The 17,894-nt window shown below is 36.2% G+C and overlaps 2 protein-coding genes across 3 annotated transcripts; one reads left to right on the top strand and one right to left on the bottom strand.

Moving 5' to 3' along the window:
• Positions 1-667: 667 nt before the first annotated feature.
• On the top strand, positions 668-13,912 carry LOC112772492 (uncharacterized). Of its 2 annotated transcripts, none has more exons than XM_025817454.3 (15): positions 668-939; positions 1,320-1,820; positions 2,186-2,231; positions 2,540-2,655; positions 3,879-4,072; positions 4,227-4,360; positions 4,449-4,745; positions 5,708-5,920; positions 6,438-6,611; positions 7,882-8,776; positions 8,969-9,090; positions 9,561-9,671; positions 10,389-12,404; positions 12,497-12,710; positions 12,987-13,912. In XM_025817454.3, the coding sequence occupies exons 2-15, from the start codon at positions 1,342-1,344 to the stop codon at positions 13,658-13,660; spliced, it is 5,685 nt and encodes a 1,894-aa protein (XP_025673239.1). In that variant the 5' UTR covers positions 668-939; positions 1,320-1,341; the 3' UTR covers positions 13,661-13,912. The 2 variants fall into 2 exon arrangements, with proteins under 2 accessions (XP_025673239.1, XP_025673240.1); XM_025817455.3 differs by having other exon boundaries at positions 688-939; positions 2,546-2,655.
• A 320-nt stretch (positions 13,913-14,232) lies between these two features.
• On the bottom strand, positions 14,233-17,597 carry LOC112772494 (phenylalanine ammonia-lyase). Its single transcript, XM_025817456.3, has 2 exons — positions 17,134-17,597; positions 14,233-16,099 (listed from the first exon to the last, which is right to left on the bottom strand). The coding sequence occupies exons 1-2, from the start codon at positions 17,526-17,528 to the stop codon at positions 14,332-14,334; spliced, it is 2,163 nt and encodes a 720-aa protein (XP_025673241.1). The 5' UTR covers positions 17,529-17,597; the 3' UTR covers positions 14,233-14,331.
• Between the last annotated feature and the right edge of the window lie 297 nt (positions 17,598-17,894).

Below are 17,894 nucleotides of genomic sequence, written 5' to 3'. Positions count from 1 at the left end.
TTTTTTAAATGATCTTTTACAAAAGTAAAAGTGATTTTATATTTAGATATTTCATGTAAAAACTAAAAAGATCTTTTTATCTATTAATTATGTTTGGTTAAAATAAGATAAAAATATTTTTTTATTCATTTATCATGTGAAAAAATATTTTTTTTAAAAAAAAATCTAAAAAAAAGTATAAATTGTAATTTCTCAAAAAAAGATATTTTTAATTTTTTAGTGCTTTTATTTTTAATATTAAAAATTTACTAAATACACTAAAAAATAAAAAAATATTTTTTTATTAAAAAAAGATTTCTCTATCGGTTTAATGGTTTTCAAACAAGTTCTACGTAAAAAATATTTTTTTTAAAAAAATATAAAAAAATATAAATAGTAACTTTTTAAAAAAGATATTTTATTTTTTTTAATATTTTTATTTTTATTATTAAAAATTTTTCAAATACATTTAAAAATAAAAAAATACATTTAAAAATAAAAAAAATTATTTATAAAATAATTTTTTAATCAAAATAATGACACTTAAATAAATATTTAATTGTTAAAAAATATAAATATATAGTGAGACTGTAAAGATAAAATATCTTATAACTTATTTTCGAGCGTATAAATTGAAAAATAATTGGCATCTCTAACTTTAAATCCTTACAGCGGCTTTTTATAAACCAACATTACCTTATAAGGATCAACCACAGAATTCTTCAGGGAAACAGTATAAGTTAATATTTTTTGAAAAAAAGAGGAGTGTTGTTTCCAAATTGCGTTGGCTCCCTTTTCCAAATTATAATCTGCTCTGAAGTTTGAAGCATCATTACATGCATACACTCCCAAAACCGAAACCACCCCAAAATAACTCCCTCCTCTCTCTGTCTCATCGCAGTTTGCAGCCCCAATTATCACCTTCCTTCGTATTCATGCATCATTAGAAATTTATTACCAGTAAGGTTTCTCTACTTTTTGATTTTATGTTAATCTATTTTTATTTCTAAATAGGAGTAATTTTTTCCCGATTTTTTTGGAGCCTCGTCTCGTACCTCAGTGGTTTTGCTGTTTGTGGATTTCGATTCGGTCTGTGGAACTCGTTTCAAGATAGCATTAATTTTATTTTATTTTAATTGTTCTTCCCTTTTTGGCTTTTACGCTGAAGTTGAAAAGTGAAAACCCTCTTAATCTCTTGTGCATTGCTTTGGACTGCGTTGATTTGGCTTGCATTGTGAGAGTATTTCTCATGTGAAGTTCTGAATTACGTTCAAAACTGCATGTTTCGTCGTTTGTTATTTCCCTAGGGTTCTGATATAAATATTATTCATGCTTTACAGGCAACAATGTGCAGCTAAACAGATGGCAAATAGTACATGTTCTAGCTCAGGTTCAATGGATTCAAACCAGAAGCCAATAAAAGAAAAGAGTGTGAAACAATTGACATTTGAAGCTAAGGAAGTCAATGACAATGAGGAGCACGATTTGGGAACTTCACACTTAGAAACAAAGAGAATGGATGCTCGTTGGTACCGGTCTCTGTTTCGAAAACCAAAAAATGGTAAGGTTGAGGTGCCTCAAAGGGTTCAACCTGATATCTTTAGAAACGAGACAGCACAAATGCCAGAGTCAAGGAATCCATTACTGGATGAAGATTTAGTTAGGAACGATGTTGGGCATGATGGAGAAAAATCGACTCATTCTAAGAGAAATGGAATCATGTTGGACACGGGTTCAGATCTTTCTACCACATTGGCTGATGATGATGATTGCAACCTCATCCCTTCAAGGTTGCGTGACAATATTGTAGGGACTGGTGGGTCATGTTCCAAACGGAGAAGGTACTTGTTGAGAAATGATATTTGAATCTATGAATTAATTTAGTTATGTAGCAGTGATTCTGAATTAGAATGAAATTGGTGTTATATTCATTCTGATCCTTAGATGTGATCTATTTCTTTTGCCGTGCCAAGCAATATTTTTAGTTAAATTCATGACGAAATGAGAAATTTCAATACAAACATCTCTTACCCTTCTTTCTGGTTTCTGATGGTGTTGGGTTCTCTTGTCAAATTAGCATATGTGATTGTGGAAAATATGTAAACATGTGCGGGCTAAATTGTTCTTGTTGGATTATATTATAAGCACATTATTTCATAGTTGTTTGTGGGTTTAAGGCCTCAATAATTGATTCTTTTCATTGCAGGTTGGATTGTGATCCTGTGGTCTCATCTAACCCTTCTACAACTGAGGTTGGTTGGATTTAGTTTTTCCTCATTATTCTTTTTCATCTTTGCTTAACGTCCGTTAGAAAGACTTTGCAGACTATTTCAAGCTCATAATTTAGATCTATTTGTGAAACCATGCTGAACTGATGACTGTTAATTATCCATGTTCTGGCATGGCAATTGGCACCTTGTTAAAATAGCTGATAATTTGTAAATCACAAGTGGCAAAACAGTTTAAAACGATAACCATGTGAAATCATTGATGTCTGTATTGTTAGTATTCATTTGTGTCATAGTCCTTGGCTCCTTGCTCACATTACCTTTGGCATTAGCTTCAGGATGGAGTTGATACTGATGCAAGTGTGTTGCAAAAGGAATATCCTGTAAATTCACCAAAAGAAGTCACAAAGCACACATGTCTAATTTGCAAGAGTGGTGGACAGCTACTGTGAGTACACTTCTTATAGTGTTTGGTTCATGCAAGTACTGTAACTTTTATATTAAATATTAATTATCTAGAACCATGATAGATGTGATGTGTTTATTTGATGCTTTTGCTGAAATTATAGTTTTCACTATTTTGGCTCGTCTTGTAATTTTTTTCTCCTTTCTACATTTTCTAACTGCAGTCATATGGAGTTGTTAATATCTAGTTTGATGGTTTCAATAAAAAAGAAAGGGAAGAAAAAACAAACAAGCTACTTTGTTGGATTTTATATGCCTTTTAAATCATTAACATCAATTATAATCAATTCAAAATTAATATACTGACATGTAAACATATTTGATATACATGATATAAACTAGATTTAATAGGCATGATCATGCTTGGTAAGTCACCTTTTAGTTTTTTGAGTCGCACCTTCCTTTTCTTTTATTTGCTATGTATTAATCTGAATTGTTATTTATATTGAATAGGAATAGTTAGAAATTATATTGATTTTAGAAAAATAAACTACAATTTCCAACAATGAATATATAAACTAACTTGATACCAACCAAAGATTGGGTTATCAAAACTACTAGAAATGTGTATTTTTGTCAGGTGGACCTAGCCCCCTTAGACACTGTCCGAGCTCATACTCGGTAGTTTTGTAGGATGAACTCAATCTTTAATGAGTATGAAGTTAGTTCACCTCTTCAATGGTCAGAATAGGTAGGAAACAGTGTTCAACCAAATCCTTTCAAATGATATGCACATGCCAAGCTTAATAATGTGTAACATACTAACATCTTAAGTGCATAATTTACAGTAGGATACATTTGCCTTATTCTGTAATTTTTTTAGGTCCAAATTGTTCTTTTGTCATCCACTTATCCTAAATGTAAATGTCTAGCTTTATCTCAATATGACTCTTCTTTTATCCTTAAAAACAAAAAGGATATATAGATTTGACCCAGTTCCTGTAGATTAGCTGTCCAGTTTGTGTAGTATTTCAATCCTGTACTCCATTTTTACTTTGACTCATTTTATCATTGAGGATTCAGCCTGGAAACATGGCTGAATGTTGGTTGGACCAGTTGAACCTGCTCTAGCTTGTTAAAATTAGCTATTATCTATAAATAATTTAAGTGTTTATCATTGTGCATCCATAGAGAGGCGACCATCACTTATATTATGTTTCAAGTGTGTTTTGGTTCTTCTATGTTAGACTTGACTGTGCGTTGCAGGTTTTGTGGTGGAAAAGGATGCAGCGGGTGCTACCATTCTTCTTGTCTTGAGCCACCCCTGGTCGATGCCTCCATTGGAGTTTGGTATTGCCATTTCTGTGTGAGGAAGAAGATTGAACTTGGTGTATATTCTGTATCGGAGGGAGTAGAATCAATTTGGGATGTCAAAGAAGTTTTGACATCAAATTTTGATGGTACAAATAATAAGCATTGCCCAAACTATTTTCCTTTTGAATGTTCCCTACTTCTGTCATTACTTTGAATACTTGAAACTCTTCTATATCTACACTTAGACTATGCTCATGTATGGGGCATATTTAATTGTTTGTTCTTTGGTATCTCTATTAGGGTCTACTCTTGCTCAGAAAGAATATCTAGTGAAATATAAAGGCATTGCTCATGTTCATAATCGATGGATACCGGAAAATCAGTTACTTCGTGAAGCTCCTTCACTTCTTAAAAACTTTAATATGAAAAATCAGGTTTTATTTTATTTCTTAATCTTTTCTTTGAGATTTATAATTGCTATGCTACAGTGATTGTATTTTGCTGAGAGTTCCGTTACTTCAGGACCAAAGGTTGAAGCTAGAATGGAGTCTACCTCATCGTCTGCTGCAGAAGAGAGCAATAATCCATTCCACACAGCAAGATGATCACAACATTAATGATGGAGTTCAAAACTTAAACTGTTGCTACGAATGGCTTGTGAAATGGCGTGGTCTTGGTTATGAGCATGCTACATGGGAGTTGGACAATGAGTTGTTTCTTCGTTCACCTGAAGGTCAGAGGTTAATCAGAGGCTATGAAGAATGTTTCCAGAGAGAAAAGAGAGCAGCTTCTTGCTCCAGAGTAGATAATGTGCCACAGGTAATGTTCATGAACATGAGTGTCATGAATGTAAAGACGGATTATCTTAATTATGAACCAGATAATTTTTATGATCAAATGTTAATAATAATAACATCATGTACATCTAACACATAATTACAGATAACTCAACTATTTAGTAGTGATAGATATCAAAATTCCATAGTAGTGAAAATATTCATAATTAAATGTTAATAATAATAACATCATAGCCAATAGTGTAAACTCTAATACAAGGCATACAGTCAATTCAATTTAGTCTGCAAATTCTAAAAAGCACAAATCTTTGTTTTCTAGTCTATAGTCATCTCATCCAATATTAGTATGATTAAAATTTGCGGTAAATTATGTTGTCCTTTGAGGTTTGATGAAATTTGTTGCATCTCTCTCTAATTACTTTGTAGTATGTGACATTAAACCTCTCTCAAACATAGTACTAATCAGCACCCAGAAAGAGGCCAATGTAGCCTGGCAAAATATATAGGGGTTGTGGTGAGTTTCACTAAACTTAAAGGGAGTTCAGTATACTTTGCCGTTATATTTAAGGAGAGATCAGTAGATTCAGGGTTTGATGTACTGAAAAAAGGTTGAACTGGGGGTTGGCCTGGCTTAATTCTTAGTCTAAAGCCATTTTTCCAGTTGGATTGTGTGAGATGCGGTGCTGACCTGGTTTAAGATTTTGGATCCTGGATCAATCAAATTGCAACAGAATCATGATTCTGGTGCTGAAATGCTTAGCTGATTGAGGATTTATTAGCTTGCTTGCATTCTTAAATTGGATAGATAATCACTTTACATTGGAGCATGAGCAATCAGTCTGTGTGCTCCACATATTATACGTGAGATGGTATCCTGGATTTTTTCTCTAAACCTAGAATATGTTTTAGCCTGCTTAATTAAAAGTGTGTTTCCTTGTATTCTTGCTCTAGTATTGTTTTCTAATACCTGATTCTGGTAACAAGATTGATCAACTCAAGGAGCGGCCGTCAAGTCATCTTGCATATAAATGCAAGTCGGACTCTTTCAAGTTTATTGAGTATTGGGTTCCTGTCCAGATATCTCATGTGCAGCTTGAGCAGTATTGTGCTACTTTACATTCAAATGCTTCAATTCTGCGTTCATCAGCAAAGACGGATATCGATGCCCTTCGTGACATCATTATTACGGCCCGAAAGGTTAGGCTGCACCTTCTGAGTTACTTTCATAGTCGATATAAGATTGACAATAGATATAGGTTTCATTCAGGTTTTAGCTATTTTATACTGTCATATGTATATATGTCTGCTGCTGTTGCTGTTGTTGTATGTATGTATGCATGTATGTTTGCACCATATTCAATTGGATGCTTATGGGAACCCTATTCTTATTCCTCTCTGGTCTGGATTATAATTTTATGATTTCAGGTATGGTTTATCAATTGTAATGAATTGGGAACATATTTAATTCATTAATGACTGGAACATCTTGTCTTAAATTGGTGTTGCTAAATTTTAGATCTACTTTAAACTCTAAAATGTTGTGATGCATATATGAAGTACATCTGGTGTTTCTAATTGAACATTAGAACAAATTGAAGACATTTATTTTTTTAGTTGAGTTGTGTTCCTGTATTTTTTCTCGAGTTTAATTCCAAATTTAAAGCTTTTGTATATTTTCTGAACAAGGTCATTTGTTGTTTGTATCACTTGACAGTGTTGTATTCATCCTTCTATTGTTGATCAAACACTGAAAAGTCGACTTACTGTTGGCCTTGATGAGGCTGAATTCATCGATGTTGATATAAAAGCAAGTGGCAAGCTGCAACTACTTGATTCGATGCTCATGGAGTTGAAGGCTAAAAGCTTAAGGGGTCTGATTCTTTTTAAGGTATGCATTTGTACTCTATCATCCCATCACATCATCCACAGGTGTTTGCTAAGTATTTGTTGAACTTAAGTTCTAAATTCTAATCATCATAGCGAAATTGTCTCTCCATATTTTCTACTTTCCTGGGTACTAACCTAAGCTTAAATGTTTATATGAATCAATTTCTATATTCAAAAACGCTTTTACTTTAAATAGTAATATTGAAGTAGAGATTTCAAGTTTGTTTATAGCATTGTGCTAATACTACTATTGCCAGTTGTGGCACATTATTGATCCTGAATGTAATTTTACTGCAAATTGTTTGTTTGTCTTCACTGTGCTGAGAACATTGAATTGTCTATGGCTGATAAAAAACTGAATTGGCTTATTACATTACAGTATTACACCAAACACCGCTCCCCACCCCCACCCCCCCCCCCTTCTCTTTTTTCTCCAGAAACTGCTGGATTGGAATTTAATGTGGGTATAATGGAGCGCAAATAATTTGTTTCGATAAAATGGCCTTCCACCCCTAAACAAACCTCACACCCCCCCCCCCCCCAAAAAAAAACCACACAAAAAAAAAAAGTCCAAAATCGGGAGGGATTAAATGTGGAAGTGTTAGTGGAATTGGATGGAAAATATTCTATCACAAAATACATATTGAAATACAAATACACATTGAAAATAAATTAAACCACACATGTATTTATACACAGATATATTGATGTCTGATTTTAGTGGCAGATTTTGGTATACGAATAGCATAATAAACGTAATATTTTGAATTTAGTCCCTTAAAAAATTTTGCTTTGATTTTGGTCTATCTTTCTTTTTTGGTTTTTGTAAGTATTCCAGAATATGCTTTTTCTGCTAATTTTTTATTATTATTATTATCTAAATCTGCTATAGTCTTTATTGTTTACTCTATAAATATCACTCATTCATCACAAAATCAAAATCTAAGTGATAAGAACAACCTAATATATTGGGCTGAAGAGGGACAAAAACTAAACAAAAATGTTATAACTAAAGGTAAAATGCTGAATTTATTGGGACTAAACATATTCAAGGCCGTTTTTATTAATGAATACAATAAAATGTGGCCAAGTTCTGAAGGCCTTGATTTTTTGTTTTGCATTCACTGCTTTCTCTAATTTTCTGATTCTCTTCTTGTTAATTATGTGTTATCTTTGGTGAGTACATGAGGAGTGTGATATCTCCTTTTTCTCGTCCATTCTTTGCTTGAGGTTAGGTTGTTTTGAGTTATGAAATTGTTTTGGATTTGCAGTCTATTGGTGGTTCTGGGAGGGTTTCTGCAGGAGATTTTTTGGATGACTTGTTACGGATAAGATTTGGTCCAAACTCGTATGAACGGGTTGACAAAGGTCTTTTAGTGTCCAAGCAGAAAGATGCCATGAGGAAATTTAACAACAAGGATGATGGACGGTTTGTTTTTCTGTTAGATGCATGTGCCTGCCGTCCAGGCATCAGATTATCATCACTGGATACCATTATTATATTTGACAGTGATTGGAACCCAACTAATGATATAAGATCCCTTCAGAAGATAACAATTGATTCACAGCCCCAAGTGATAAAAATATTCCGCTTATATTCAGCCTTCACTGTGGAAGAAAATGCCTTGATCCTTTCAAAGCAAGATAGGATACTTGACAGCAATTTACTGAACATAAGCAGGACTACCTGCCAAATGCTGTTGATGTGGGGAGCTGCTTCCCTATTTGATGATTTGAAAATTTTCCATCACAGTGAAACTTCTGTTTTGGGTCAGAAATCTTCATCTGGGCAACAACATCTGACAGAAACAGTCCGTGAATTATCATCAGTACTATCTCAGGACGCTGAAACAAGAAACTGTTCAGTTTTATTAAAAGTCAGGCAAAATGGGTCAACATACCAGGCAGATTTTCCTTTGCCTGGTGAGATGAAAAATAAGATACTGGAGGAAGAGCTTCCCCATATTTTTTGGACAAAACTTTTTGAGGGGAAACAGTTTAAGTGGAAGTACTCTTGTAGTTCATCTCAGCGGAGCCGAAAGAGAGTAGATCTTTTTGATGGTAGTGGAGGTATAGCGAAAAAGCGCCGGAAAGTGAGAAACAATCTTGTGGACCAGCCTTCTTCAAAATCTGAAGGTTCAAAGTTATCTACTGGGATCAAGACAGGTTAGTTTTAACCTCTGTTTTCACTCTTTTATGACATTCCTTGATCCATTGAAGTTGATAAATATGAGTTATTGTAGCCTTTTAAGATCCAGCAAATAATGTCTCTCAAATCTAGTGTAGTTCTACTTGTGATGGTAACCTATTGCATCTTAATGTGTCCTTACACATTCTCTTTGCTTGATCAAACTTCAGATAGACTTGGATTTGATGATGTCGAATATGAGGAAACAACTAGACTGCGTGATGAGCAGAGGAGCTTATATCTTTCTTTGAAGCCAGAGATCAAAAAGCTTTGTGGCGTTCTTCTTCTCCCTGTATGGACAGTGCTTTTCTTTGTTGTTGTTTTACTTGTTTTTTGTTCTCTGCTGGTCCCTTTACTGTAACAAGATTGCAACATTTCTGTTTTGGATAGAAAAGGAAGTTTATTGAAGAGAAGAGCAGATATCAATGAAATTAACGATTTGTTATAATGAATTCACAGCACAACTTACAGAAGTTGGAATTTTGGACACTTTTTCAAATCTTCCAATTTTTTGTTGTTTAATTCAGTGTAGTTTTGGCCATCTAAATTAATGTTGCACACAGTTCTTCTAATTCAATCCTGCTTCCTGCATTTAGTAAAGAATGGCCTTCATATTTGGACTACCAATGAGTTTGGTAGCTTCTTTTGTTTTTTTTTTTTTTGGGGGGGGAGTGTTTGTACATGTCAATGTAAAGTCTATTATAAGGATGAATATGATGGTATTTTAACACTTGCTTTTTTTTTAAAAAAATTTGCATGCAGGATAACGTCAGAGATATGGTTGATAATTTTCTTGAATTTGTTGTGAACAATCATCATGTCAACAGGGAGCGAGAACCAGTATCAATGTTACAGGCTTTTCAAATATCTTTGGTCAGAACAGCCATCTCTCTCTCTCTCTCTCTCTCTCTCTCTCTCTCTCTCTCTCTCCCCCCCCTCCTCTTTTTGTGTGTGTGTGTGTGTTCTATGCTTCTAAGAAATTTCATTCAAGTTGGTTTTTTCCCCCTATGAGTAGCTTAATCAGCTGAGGTCACATTGCATTAAGTTTAGAGCCTCATTGTGATTGGTGTACAGCATGATTATTATGGGTAATGAACTTGGAAGTATTTGTAAGCTTATTTATGGAAGATAATATAAAAGAAAATGGACAAAAATAGAATAGATATGAAGTGAGTTTATAATTTCCATTTCTATTTAATCAATTTATATTTTGAGAGAAAATCTCTACCTTTTTCCGTTGTCTACAAGATCTTACTCACTTGTTTTACCATCTTAAACAAGTGAGGCAGCTGATCCATTTTTGTTGTTGAGGAATATTTGCTCCATATTTTCTCTTGCATAGTGACTATCTGGTTGCCATTTTAACAATTTATGATATGAATAGAATCTTTTCTGTTCTCTCACATTTAGTTTGCAATTATCCATACAATTTTTAATGTATTTATAAATCATTCTTATTTCAGTTATATATATATAGTTGTGCAGTAGTTTACCGGACTTTGTTTCCTGTCGTCTCTTACATTTTTTTTCACATGATTGCATTTAGTTTATAGCACTGATACATTTGTTGTGGTATTGTGTATATTTCAGATTTGGACTGTTGCTCCATTGCTAAAGCACAAAGTTGACCACAGGGATTCTCTTTTACTTGCAAAACAGCATTTGGATTTTGTCTGTAGGAAAGAAGAGGTGGATTATATCTACTCAGTTTTACGCTGTCTGAAGGGACTTTTTTTACATCGGATGGGAAATTCAAAGGATACTGGTTCTCCAAAATCTCCTGAGTCATCAAGGAAGGTTTATTCCAGTAAAGAAGTAGGGCAGGAGGCTGACTTGTTTAAAAATGATGTGTTCAGAAGTATTAGGGAAATACGGAAGAAGTGCCAAGAGCAGTTGAAGAAACTTAAACGGATGCAACAAGAAGAGAAGCAAAGATTAGAAACAGCTTTTGAGGATGAAAAGGCTGAATTTGAGAAAAAGTACAAAATAGAGTCATTGGTTATTCGGACCTGCTCTCCAAATGATGTGATGAAGACAGAGAAGCTCAAAGTCTTGAACACTGAATTTGGTTCAAAAATTGAAGAACTAAAATGTGAGCATGAAACACGTCTAAAGGCTCTTGAGGACACACATATGGCTGCTAGGCAGAACTTCAAACATAGAGAAGACGCATGGGCACAAGATGTAGAGGATTGGGCAAAAAGTGAATTGTCAAACATAGATGCTTCAAAGGAACTTGGTACGGCAGTTGAATACACGCAGCTGTCTGATCAGGAAAATGCTCACAAGGGTTCAGAGAGTATGCCCCTTGTGTCTGATCATTTGACTGACGAGAAGGGTCATGATAATAACACAAATGAGGCCATGCCTAATGATGTTCAGGATGAAGTTCATTCTTCTACACACAATAAACTAGATGGGACTGTTTCAAGCCTGTCTTGTGAGAATGCCGTGCAAATCCATGGAGCTTATAATGGTTTGGATAATGCTACCACTGAAACTTCACATTTACCTAATGAAGGGATTGCTGATGAGGCCATGGCAGGCATACTGAATAGAGATGCACCCAGACAGCCTACCACTGTCACTGCTACTGATTGTCTGGAAAATGTTTCAGCTGATAGTCCTCCTCCATCTGTGGAGCAAGTAACTGATGGAGTTGCTTTAAATGAAATTTTAGATAGATGTGCTACCCCAGAAACTAGCCACGATCAGGGCAGAGTAAGCATATTGGGACGAGAGGTACCTGTGGAAGTGGAAACACATAGGATGGTCAATTTTAGTGAATGTCCCATAAATGCTGCTGCTGTCAATCATTTCTCATCGGTGGATCAAACATCTGACAAAGGACCTATAAATGACCCAGATAATACTGTCTCATCATTCAGGTGTTGTCAAGCTGATGGTCCTGATAAAAGTTCCCTTTCAAATCCACCTTTGGTACAACAAGTTACTGATGTAGTCTCTTTGAATGAACCTGATGGAGATACTCATGAAGCAGCTGATTGTCATAATGATACAAGGCCTTCCACAGACACTTCTTCAGTGGATAAAAGTAGTATGATACCAGCCCAGCTGGAAGGAGTGCAGCAATCACCATCTCTGGAGGCCCCTCCTGCTCAGGATACTGCTGGAGAAGTGCAGAATTCTTCTGAACGAGCTGAGATAGTACCTAATCTAGTTGGTGTTGTTCCAGCTAATCAATCAAATTCATGCATCCTGGAGCCTTCCGAGAATGGAGTTGAACATCAGCCGAACAGAAATGATCTCCCCCACCACGAAACAGAGGTTTCAGCTGTGGTTCCTAATCAGGATGTTGTGCAGGCTGACTCAAATTTAGAGCTTGGTTCACACTCGCAAGCAGTTGTGCACTCTGTCCTAAATTCAGGCCATGATTCACTTGGCCCTGTTGGAGTCAGAAGAGAGGCTTCAAGTTCAAGCTTGAGAAATTTGTCAACTCCTTCAGAAATCAACAATCATCCTATACATACTGCAACTCATTCAGCTTCTAGAATGCCTCTGCCGTTGAGCGCCGATCCACTTAAAAATGAATTGGAAAGAATAAAAAAAATTATTGAACAACTGACCAAAAACCATGAAGAAATGGTTAGCTTCTGGTTTACTTATTTAATTTGGTTTAGTTATTCTTGTTTTTTCTTTCTTTACTGATTATTGTAATTTTATTCTTGCTGGAGCAGAGAGCTAAACTGAAGTCTGATTTCGAAAAGGAATTGGAGGCACTTCGTAGGAAGTATGATATTAAATTTCAATTGGTTGAGAATGAATTTCAACAAACGAAGAACAAGTTGGATTCAAGTTACCACACAGTTTTGGTAAATAAGATGTTGGCAGATTTTTTTCGGTCCAAATGCATGTATCGTAAAACATCTGATGCATATGGAGTGCAGCAAGGTATGTCAGCTCTCAGGACAGATTACTTATACTCCCTGACCGGATATCTTTGAGAAAAACCTAAACCAACTTCAGTTCCTTCCCAATTTCATTTCTAGCAGCTGTGATAGTACTTGTCTTCCTTGCCATTTATTTGATCGTTTCACCCAAGTATTAAGCCTGGGTTTGAAAATCCTCTTATCATAGAAGGTCACTAAATAGGGTTCGCTTGCAGGGCTAGGTTTTTGGTTTACTGGTTTCATACCTTCCTAACCACTAACCAACATTTTATTTCAGATGCAGGTGTTGCCCAGCAGTCGATTCAGCTTGCAAGACAACAAAGTGCTACTTTTCCTTCCCAGGTTGTTGCTGGTTCATCTTCCCGGGGACCACGGGGACCACTTTCTGCCAATCTTCATAGTCCATCTGCTTTGGTTAGCTCTCAGAATTCGCTCCCACCTTCAAATGTTACGTACAAGACACCAAGTCCTCCTGCAAGACTTCCTCTTAACTGCAATTCTTCACCCTCAGGGAATTTTCCGATTGCCAGTGAGATGCGAGCCCCGGCACCACATCTCCAGCCTTTTAGACCCTCGGCACCTATGCCGGCTCCTAATCACCCTGCTCTCCTTCATGGGATGCCAAATCAGGCTGCACCTGCGATTGCTCCCACATTGTCTTGTGTTCCAGCCCAACCAACTCCACTGACATATCAGTCTGATCCTCAGATGGCCCACCAGCCGAATAGCTCTGTTGGAACTGGTGGGTTTTCCACCCTCAACTTACGGACCATCAGCTTACATGCGAATGCCAACACTCAATCTGCTGTTTGTCTTCCAAGAGTTCAGCCAAGTATGTCAGAAGTGGTTTCTTTGAACCCACCCAGAATTGGCACCAGTGTTAGTGTGACTCCTAACTCATCCAGTCAAGCTGCATCTCTTGAATTCGTCTGTTTATCAGACGATGAGTGATGACTAACTCTAGATGAAATTTTGCATACTTGTCCTAACAATAGGCCACGAAATAGATTTTCTAAAGCCCTTTTTTTTATAGGTGAAAGCTTTTTAAATCAATTTAGGAGGGAAGGTATTGTTGGATCGATGGTGGTATCTGTATTTGATTTTTGGGGTTTTGGGTCCAACATTTGCTAATTATTGATTTTATGATGTACATATATGTAATTAATCTTACATGCAATGAATAGCTGGATGTTAAACGAAGCATATCGGAATCTAATAGTAAACTAATGCAACTAGAAACGACCAAAATCTTACATCTAAGATCGAACAAATATTTTCCCGGAGTTTATTTAAAGTATTGGTTTGCGTGGTCTTGTTCGCTTGTGGATGGTTTTGAATAGATTGCAACGTGCACCAAACTACTGAGAGAATTATTGCCTTGAGTGTATTAGAGACATTTTTCAATGTACACAATTAAGATTTTATATTTAAATACAGTACATTGTGACAATCATTTATTGTGGACAATCATTTCCACCTTAAAATTCTATATTAAAATACATTACAATAAAATTATCAGTATAACTACTAAAGGAAACAGTTATGCATACCATACTAATCTCCAAGGAAAATCATGGTAATCATCAAACTAATAAACATTGAGCTACTTGTTGTAAGGCCTATCAGGAGCTCCAACATATGGGAAGAGGAGTGCAATCCCAGTCCTTGAGACATTCAAAGATTGGGTCTATTATCTTACCCTGATTAATTGCATTGAAAACTTTATCAAAATCTTCACCAGGGGATTTAATCTTCTCTCCAGTTAGAAACTCTGTTCCCAGTTCCTCCCTCACAAACTTGTAGATTGGATAGGATCTGCACTGCTTAATTTTGTTAGGACTTGCTGCATTCCCTTCCTCAAAAGCATCCCTTGTAGCCTCAACTTCTTTGGGAAGCACCTTCTTGAGTTCCTCCTCAAAAGCGCCAATCTTTGCAAAGATGGTCGCACTCGTGCTTTTCAAGCCATTGCTACTCCTCATCAACGCATGTTCCACAAGCACTAGCCTCAGTTTCTGCATCAAAGGGTATGCAGGATTACAGGGGTCATCAATATAGGTGAAGACATGCTCGCAATCAACCACTTTGAGCAAATCTTTCTCACAAGATTTTGAAGGATGAGGATGAAGCTCCCCATTGACACTTAGATTGAGGACTTTCTTAGCTACTCTGCTCACTGTGTTCTTAACTGTGATCTTCATATTATCCTCCAAATGCCTCAAATCTATAGCCTGACATAGAGCAACCAAGTAGGTTGAAAACATGAGCTTTAATATCTCAACAGCTTCAGCTGTTTTCCTAGCTGAGATCAGCCCCAATGAATTCACATCCTGGTTGTGTTGTTCCGCGCTTTGCACATGATTTGTCACTGGGTTTGCCAGATACTGAAGCTCAGAACAATATGCAGCCATGGCTATCTCAGCACCCTTGAATCCATAATCCAAGCTAGGACATTGCCCCCCAGAGAGATTTGAAGGTAAACCATTGTTATAGAACTCATTGACCAACTCAGACATTTGTGCAAAGATGAGTTTTCCAATTGCAGCCAGTGCTAACCTTGTATTGTCCATTGAAACACCAACCGGTGTACCTTGAAAATTGCCACCATGCAAAGCCTTGTTCCTTGAAACATCGATCAAGGGATTGTCATTCACAGAGTTGATCTCTCTTTCAATGGACTTGGTTGACAAACGAATCACTTCAATTTGTGGTCCTAACCACTGCGGCGAAGTCCTAAGAGCATATCTATCTTGCTTTGGCTTTTGAAAAGGCTCAATGTCATGCAATTTCTGTGCTGATTTAACATAAGCACTTCCATTCAAGATATGTTCCATGAGTGCTGCTGCTTCAATCTGACCAGGGTGATGCTTCAATTTGTGAGTCAAATGATCTGTAAACTCTGGCCTACCCTGCATCACTTCTGCGAAAATCGCAGACACGATTTCGGATAAAATGGTTAAGATGTTGGCCTCAAATAAGACTATTGAAGCCAAACCAGCACCAACACCAGTTCCATTGACAAGTGCAAGACCCTCCTTAGGCTGCAACTCGAAGAATTCGCTACCAATGCCGGCTAGATTGAAGGCTTGTTCGGCCGTGAGTGTATCGCCATTTGGACCGAAGGCCTTCGAATTAGGCCTCCCTGTGAGTAGTCCTGCTATGTATGAAAATGGAACCAAGTCTCCGGAGGCGGAAATTGAGCCACGCAATGGCACTACTGGTGTGATGTTATTGTTGAGGAGCTTTGCAATGGCTTCTAGAATCTCATATCTAATGCCAGAGTAGCCTTGAAGGAGTGTGTTGATTCGAACCAGCATTGCAGCCCTTGTTGCACTTTGTGGCAGAGTATGACATGATTCTTTGCCATTCCCAAATATTCCAGCATTCAAAAACCTGGGTCACAAAAATCAATCACATTTTTCTTAACAAAAGCCATTCACATAACCACTTCAATTACCATCATAATACCCTCACGCCATAGCTAGGAAGACTTTCATGCATCATGCACATATCCCCCTAATCCCATCATATACTAAAATGAAATACACGACACTTTATTTGTGAATCAAACGTTAAACAAAGTAGTAATTCTTAGGACCAAAAGTTTAGTAATTTTAGGTGGTATTTAGCTAGGACAAATATTAAATTATTTTTAATAAATAAATTTTGTTAATTTATGTATGTAAATTTTGGTAAATATTATTGTAAATTATATTGATTTTGTGTGTCCAAATTTCTAATAAATATAGATATAAATTATATATTTACATGTAAATCACTGTAAATGTGGGTGAATTATTGCTAACTAAATATTAGCCCAAAATTATAATATTCGTTGGCTATACAACATTGTTATAAACAAAATTTTAATGTGACTTGAATGTTTTTATAATTAGCTTGTAAGTAAGACAAGAGAACTTAAGTTCTTGACAATGAAATAAGCTTTACTGTAAGGATAAATTCTCAAAAATATATTTTTATAATTCTAGACACTTTATATTTTGATATAGAAAAAGTATAGGTAGACAATGAAAATATTAAACAATGTGAATAATGGATATTATTATTCTAATTTTAATAATGTTATTTTTTTATAAATTCATATAAACATATAATGAAAAAAAAAAAGAAAATTAATGTATAGAGTGACGTTATATAAAAATGGAAGTAACGTTATTATTCTTCTTCTTAAAAAAACATTAGAATTCACTAATTGTAATTGAAATACACTCATATTAATAGAAATGTTGTGTGTTATTTATGTGCAAATATTAAGCGTTGAAGTTGTATTTATACAAGAATTTTTCCTCCTTAATTTAGGGAAAATGTTTATACGAGGTATAAACTTTATTTTAAATTTGTGAAAAAAAGAAGAAAAAATATTTACGAAGAAAAGAAAAAGTTACATACAAAAATAGTAGATATACCTAATGAGCTCAGTTTGAAGGGCAACAGCTTGGGTAGTTCTCCGGTGTGAGGTTGCACCAAACCCAGTTGTGACGCCGTAACAGTCTATCCCTCTCCGCATGCTCTCCATCACCCACTCACTGCTTGCTTCCACTCCCTCCCTCGCCCCCTCCTCCACCTCCACCACCCCTCTCCCCCTCCCCACCGCCACCCCCGCCACCTCACCAATCCTCAGCCTCTCCCCTCCCACCCTCACCACCCCCTTCCTGTAGTCCTCCACCATCCTCCTCACATCCTCAAAATGGCTCCCCTGCAATCCCTCTGCCGCCTCCTTCCACTTCAAAGCGTCCGCCTCCTTCTCCTTCCTGGCCACCTCCCCGTTACTACCGTTCTCTCCATGATTCCCCATCGTCATCAACAACAACAACGTAAATAGAAAAGATCAAGTAAATAGTGAATGTAGTATTAGAAACATTGTGCATGTGTTGTATATATAATGTAAGAGTGAGAGAGAGAGAGAAAGAGAGTTGGGTACGGAGAGAAGGGAGAACGAGGGATGCATGAGAAGTGAAGGAGGAGTTTGATGTTGAATTGGGAGCAACAAAAGCAATGGGAAAGGGGAACATTCATTCATATATGCCCCGTCCCCTTGAATCCAGGGAAACGTGAATTTACTGATCATTTCACATTTGTAATTCACTAACAAAATATAAGTTTAAGATTCGAACTTGGGTGTGGTTATTATGAGACAAACACGTTTGCCATTCGTACACTCTTGCCA

This window comes from Arachis hypogaea, chromosome 18 (genome assembly GCF_003086295.3).
Source record: "Arachis hypogaea cultivar Tifrunner chromosome 18, arahy.Tifrunner.gnm2.J5K5, whole genome shotgun sequence".
Taxonomy (NCBI): domain Eukaryota; kingdom Viridiplantae; phylum Streptophyta; class Magnoliopsida; order Fabales; family Fabaceae; genus Arachis; species Arachis hypogaea.
Note: the sequence above shows the minus strand (reverse complement) of the source record. Positions and strands in the feature narration are given on the sequence as shown.

What these genes read in the sequence shown, in the direction of transcription:
- LOC112772492 (XM_025817454.3), top strand. Translation starts at nt 1,342, where the DNA reads ATGGCAAATAGTACATGTTCTAGCTCAGGTTCAATGGATTCAAACCAG. An exon ending in CTAACCCTTCTACAACTGAG is followed by an intron (nt 2,232 to 2,539) that starts GTTGGTTGGATT and finishes CTTTGGCATTAG; the next exon opens with CTTCAGGATGGAGTTGATAC. An exon ending in CCAAAAACCATGAAGAAATG is followed by an intron (nt 12,405 to 12,496) that starts GTTAGCTTCTGG and finishes TTGCTGGAGCAG; the next exon opens with AGAGCTAAACTGAAGTCTGA.
- LOC112772494 (XM_025817456.3), bottom strand. Translation starts at nt 17,528, where the DNA reads ATGACGATGGGGAATCATGGAGAGAACGGTAGTAACGGGGAGGTGGCC. An exon ending in CTTCAAACTGAGCTCATTAG is followed by an intron (nt 16,100 to 17,133) that starts GTATATCTACTA and finishes TTTGTGACCCAG; the next exon opens with GTTTTTGAATGCTGGAATAT.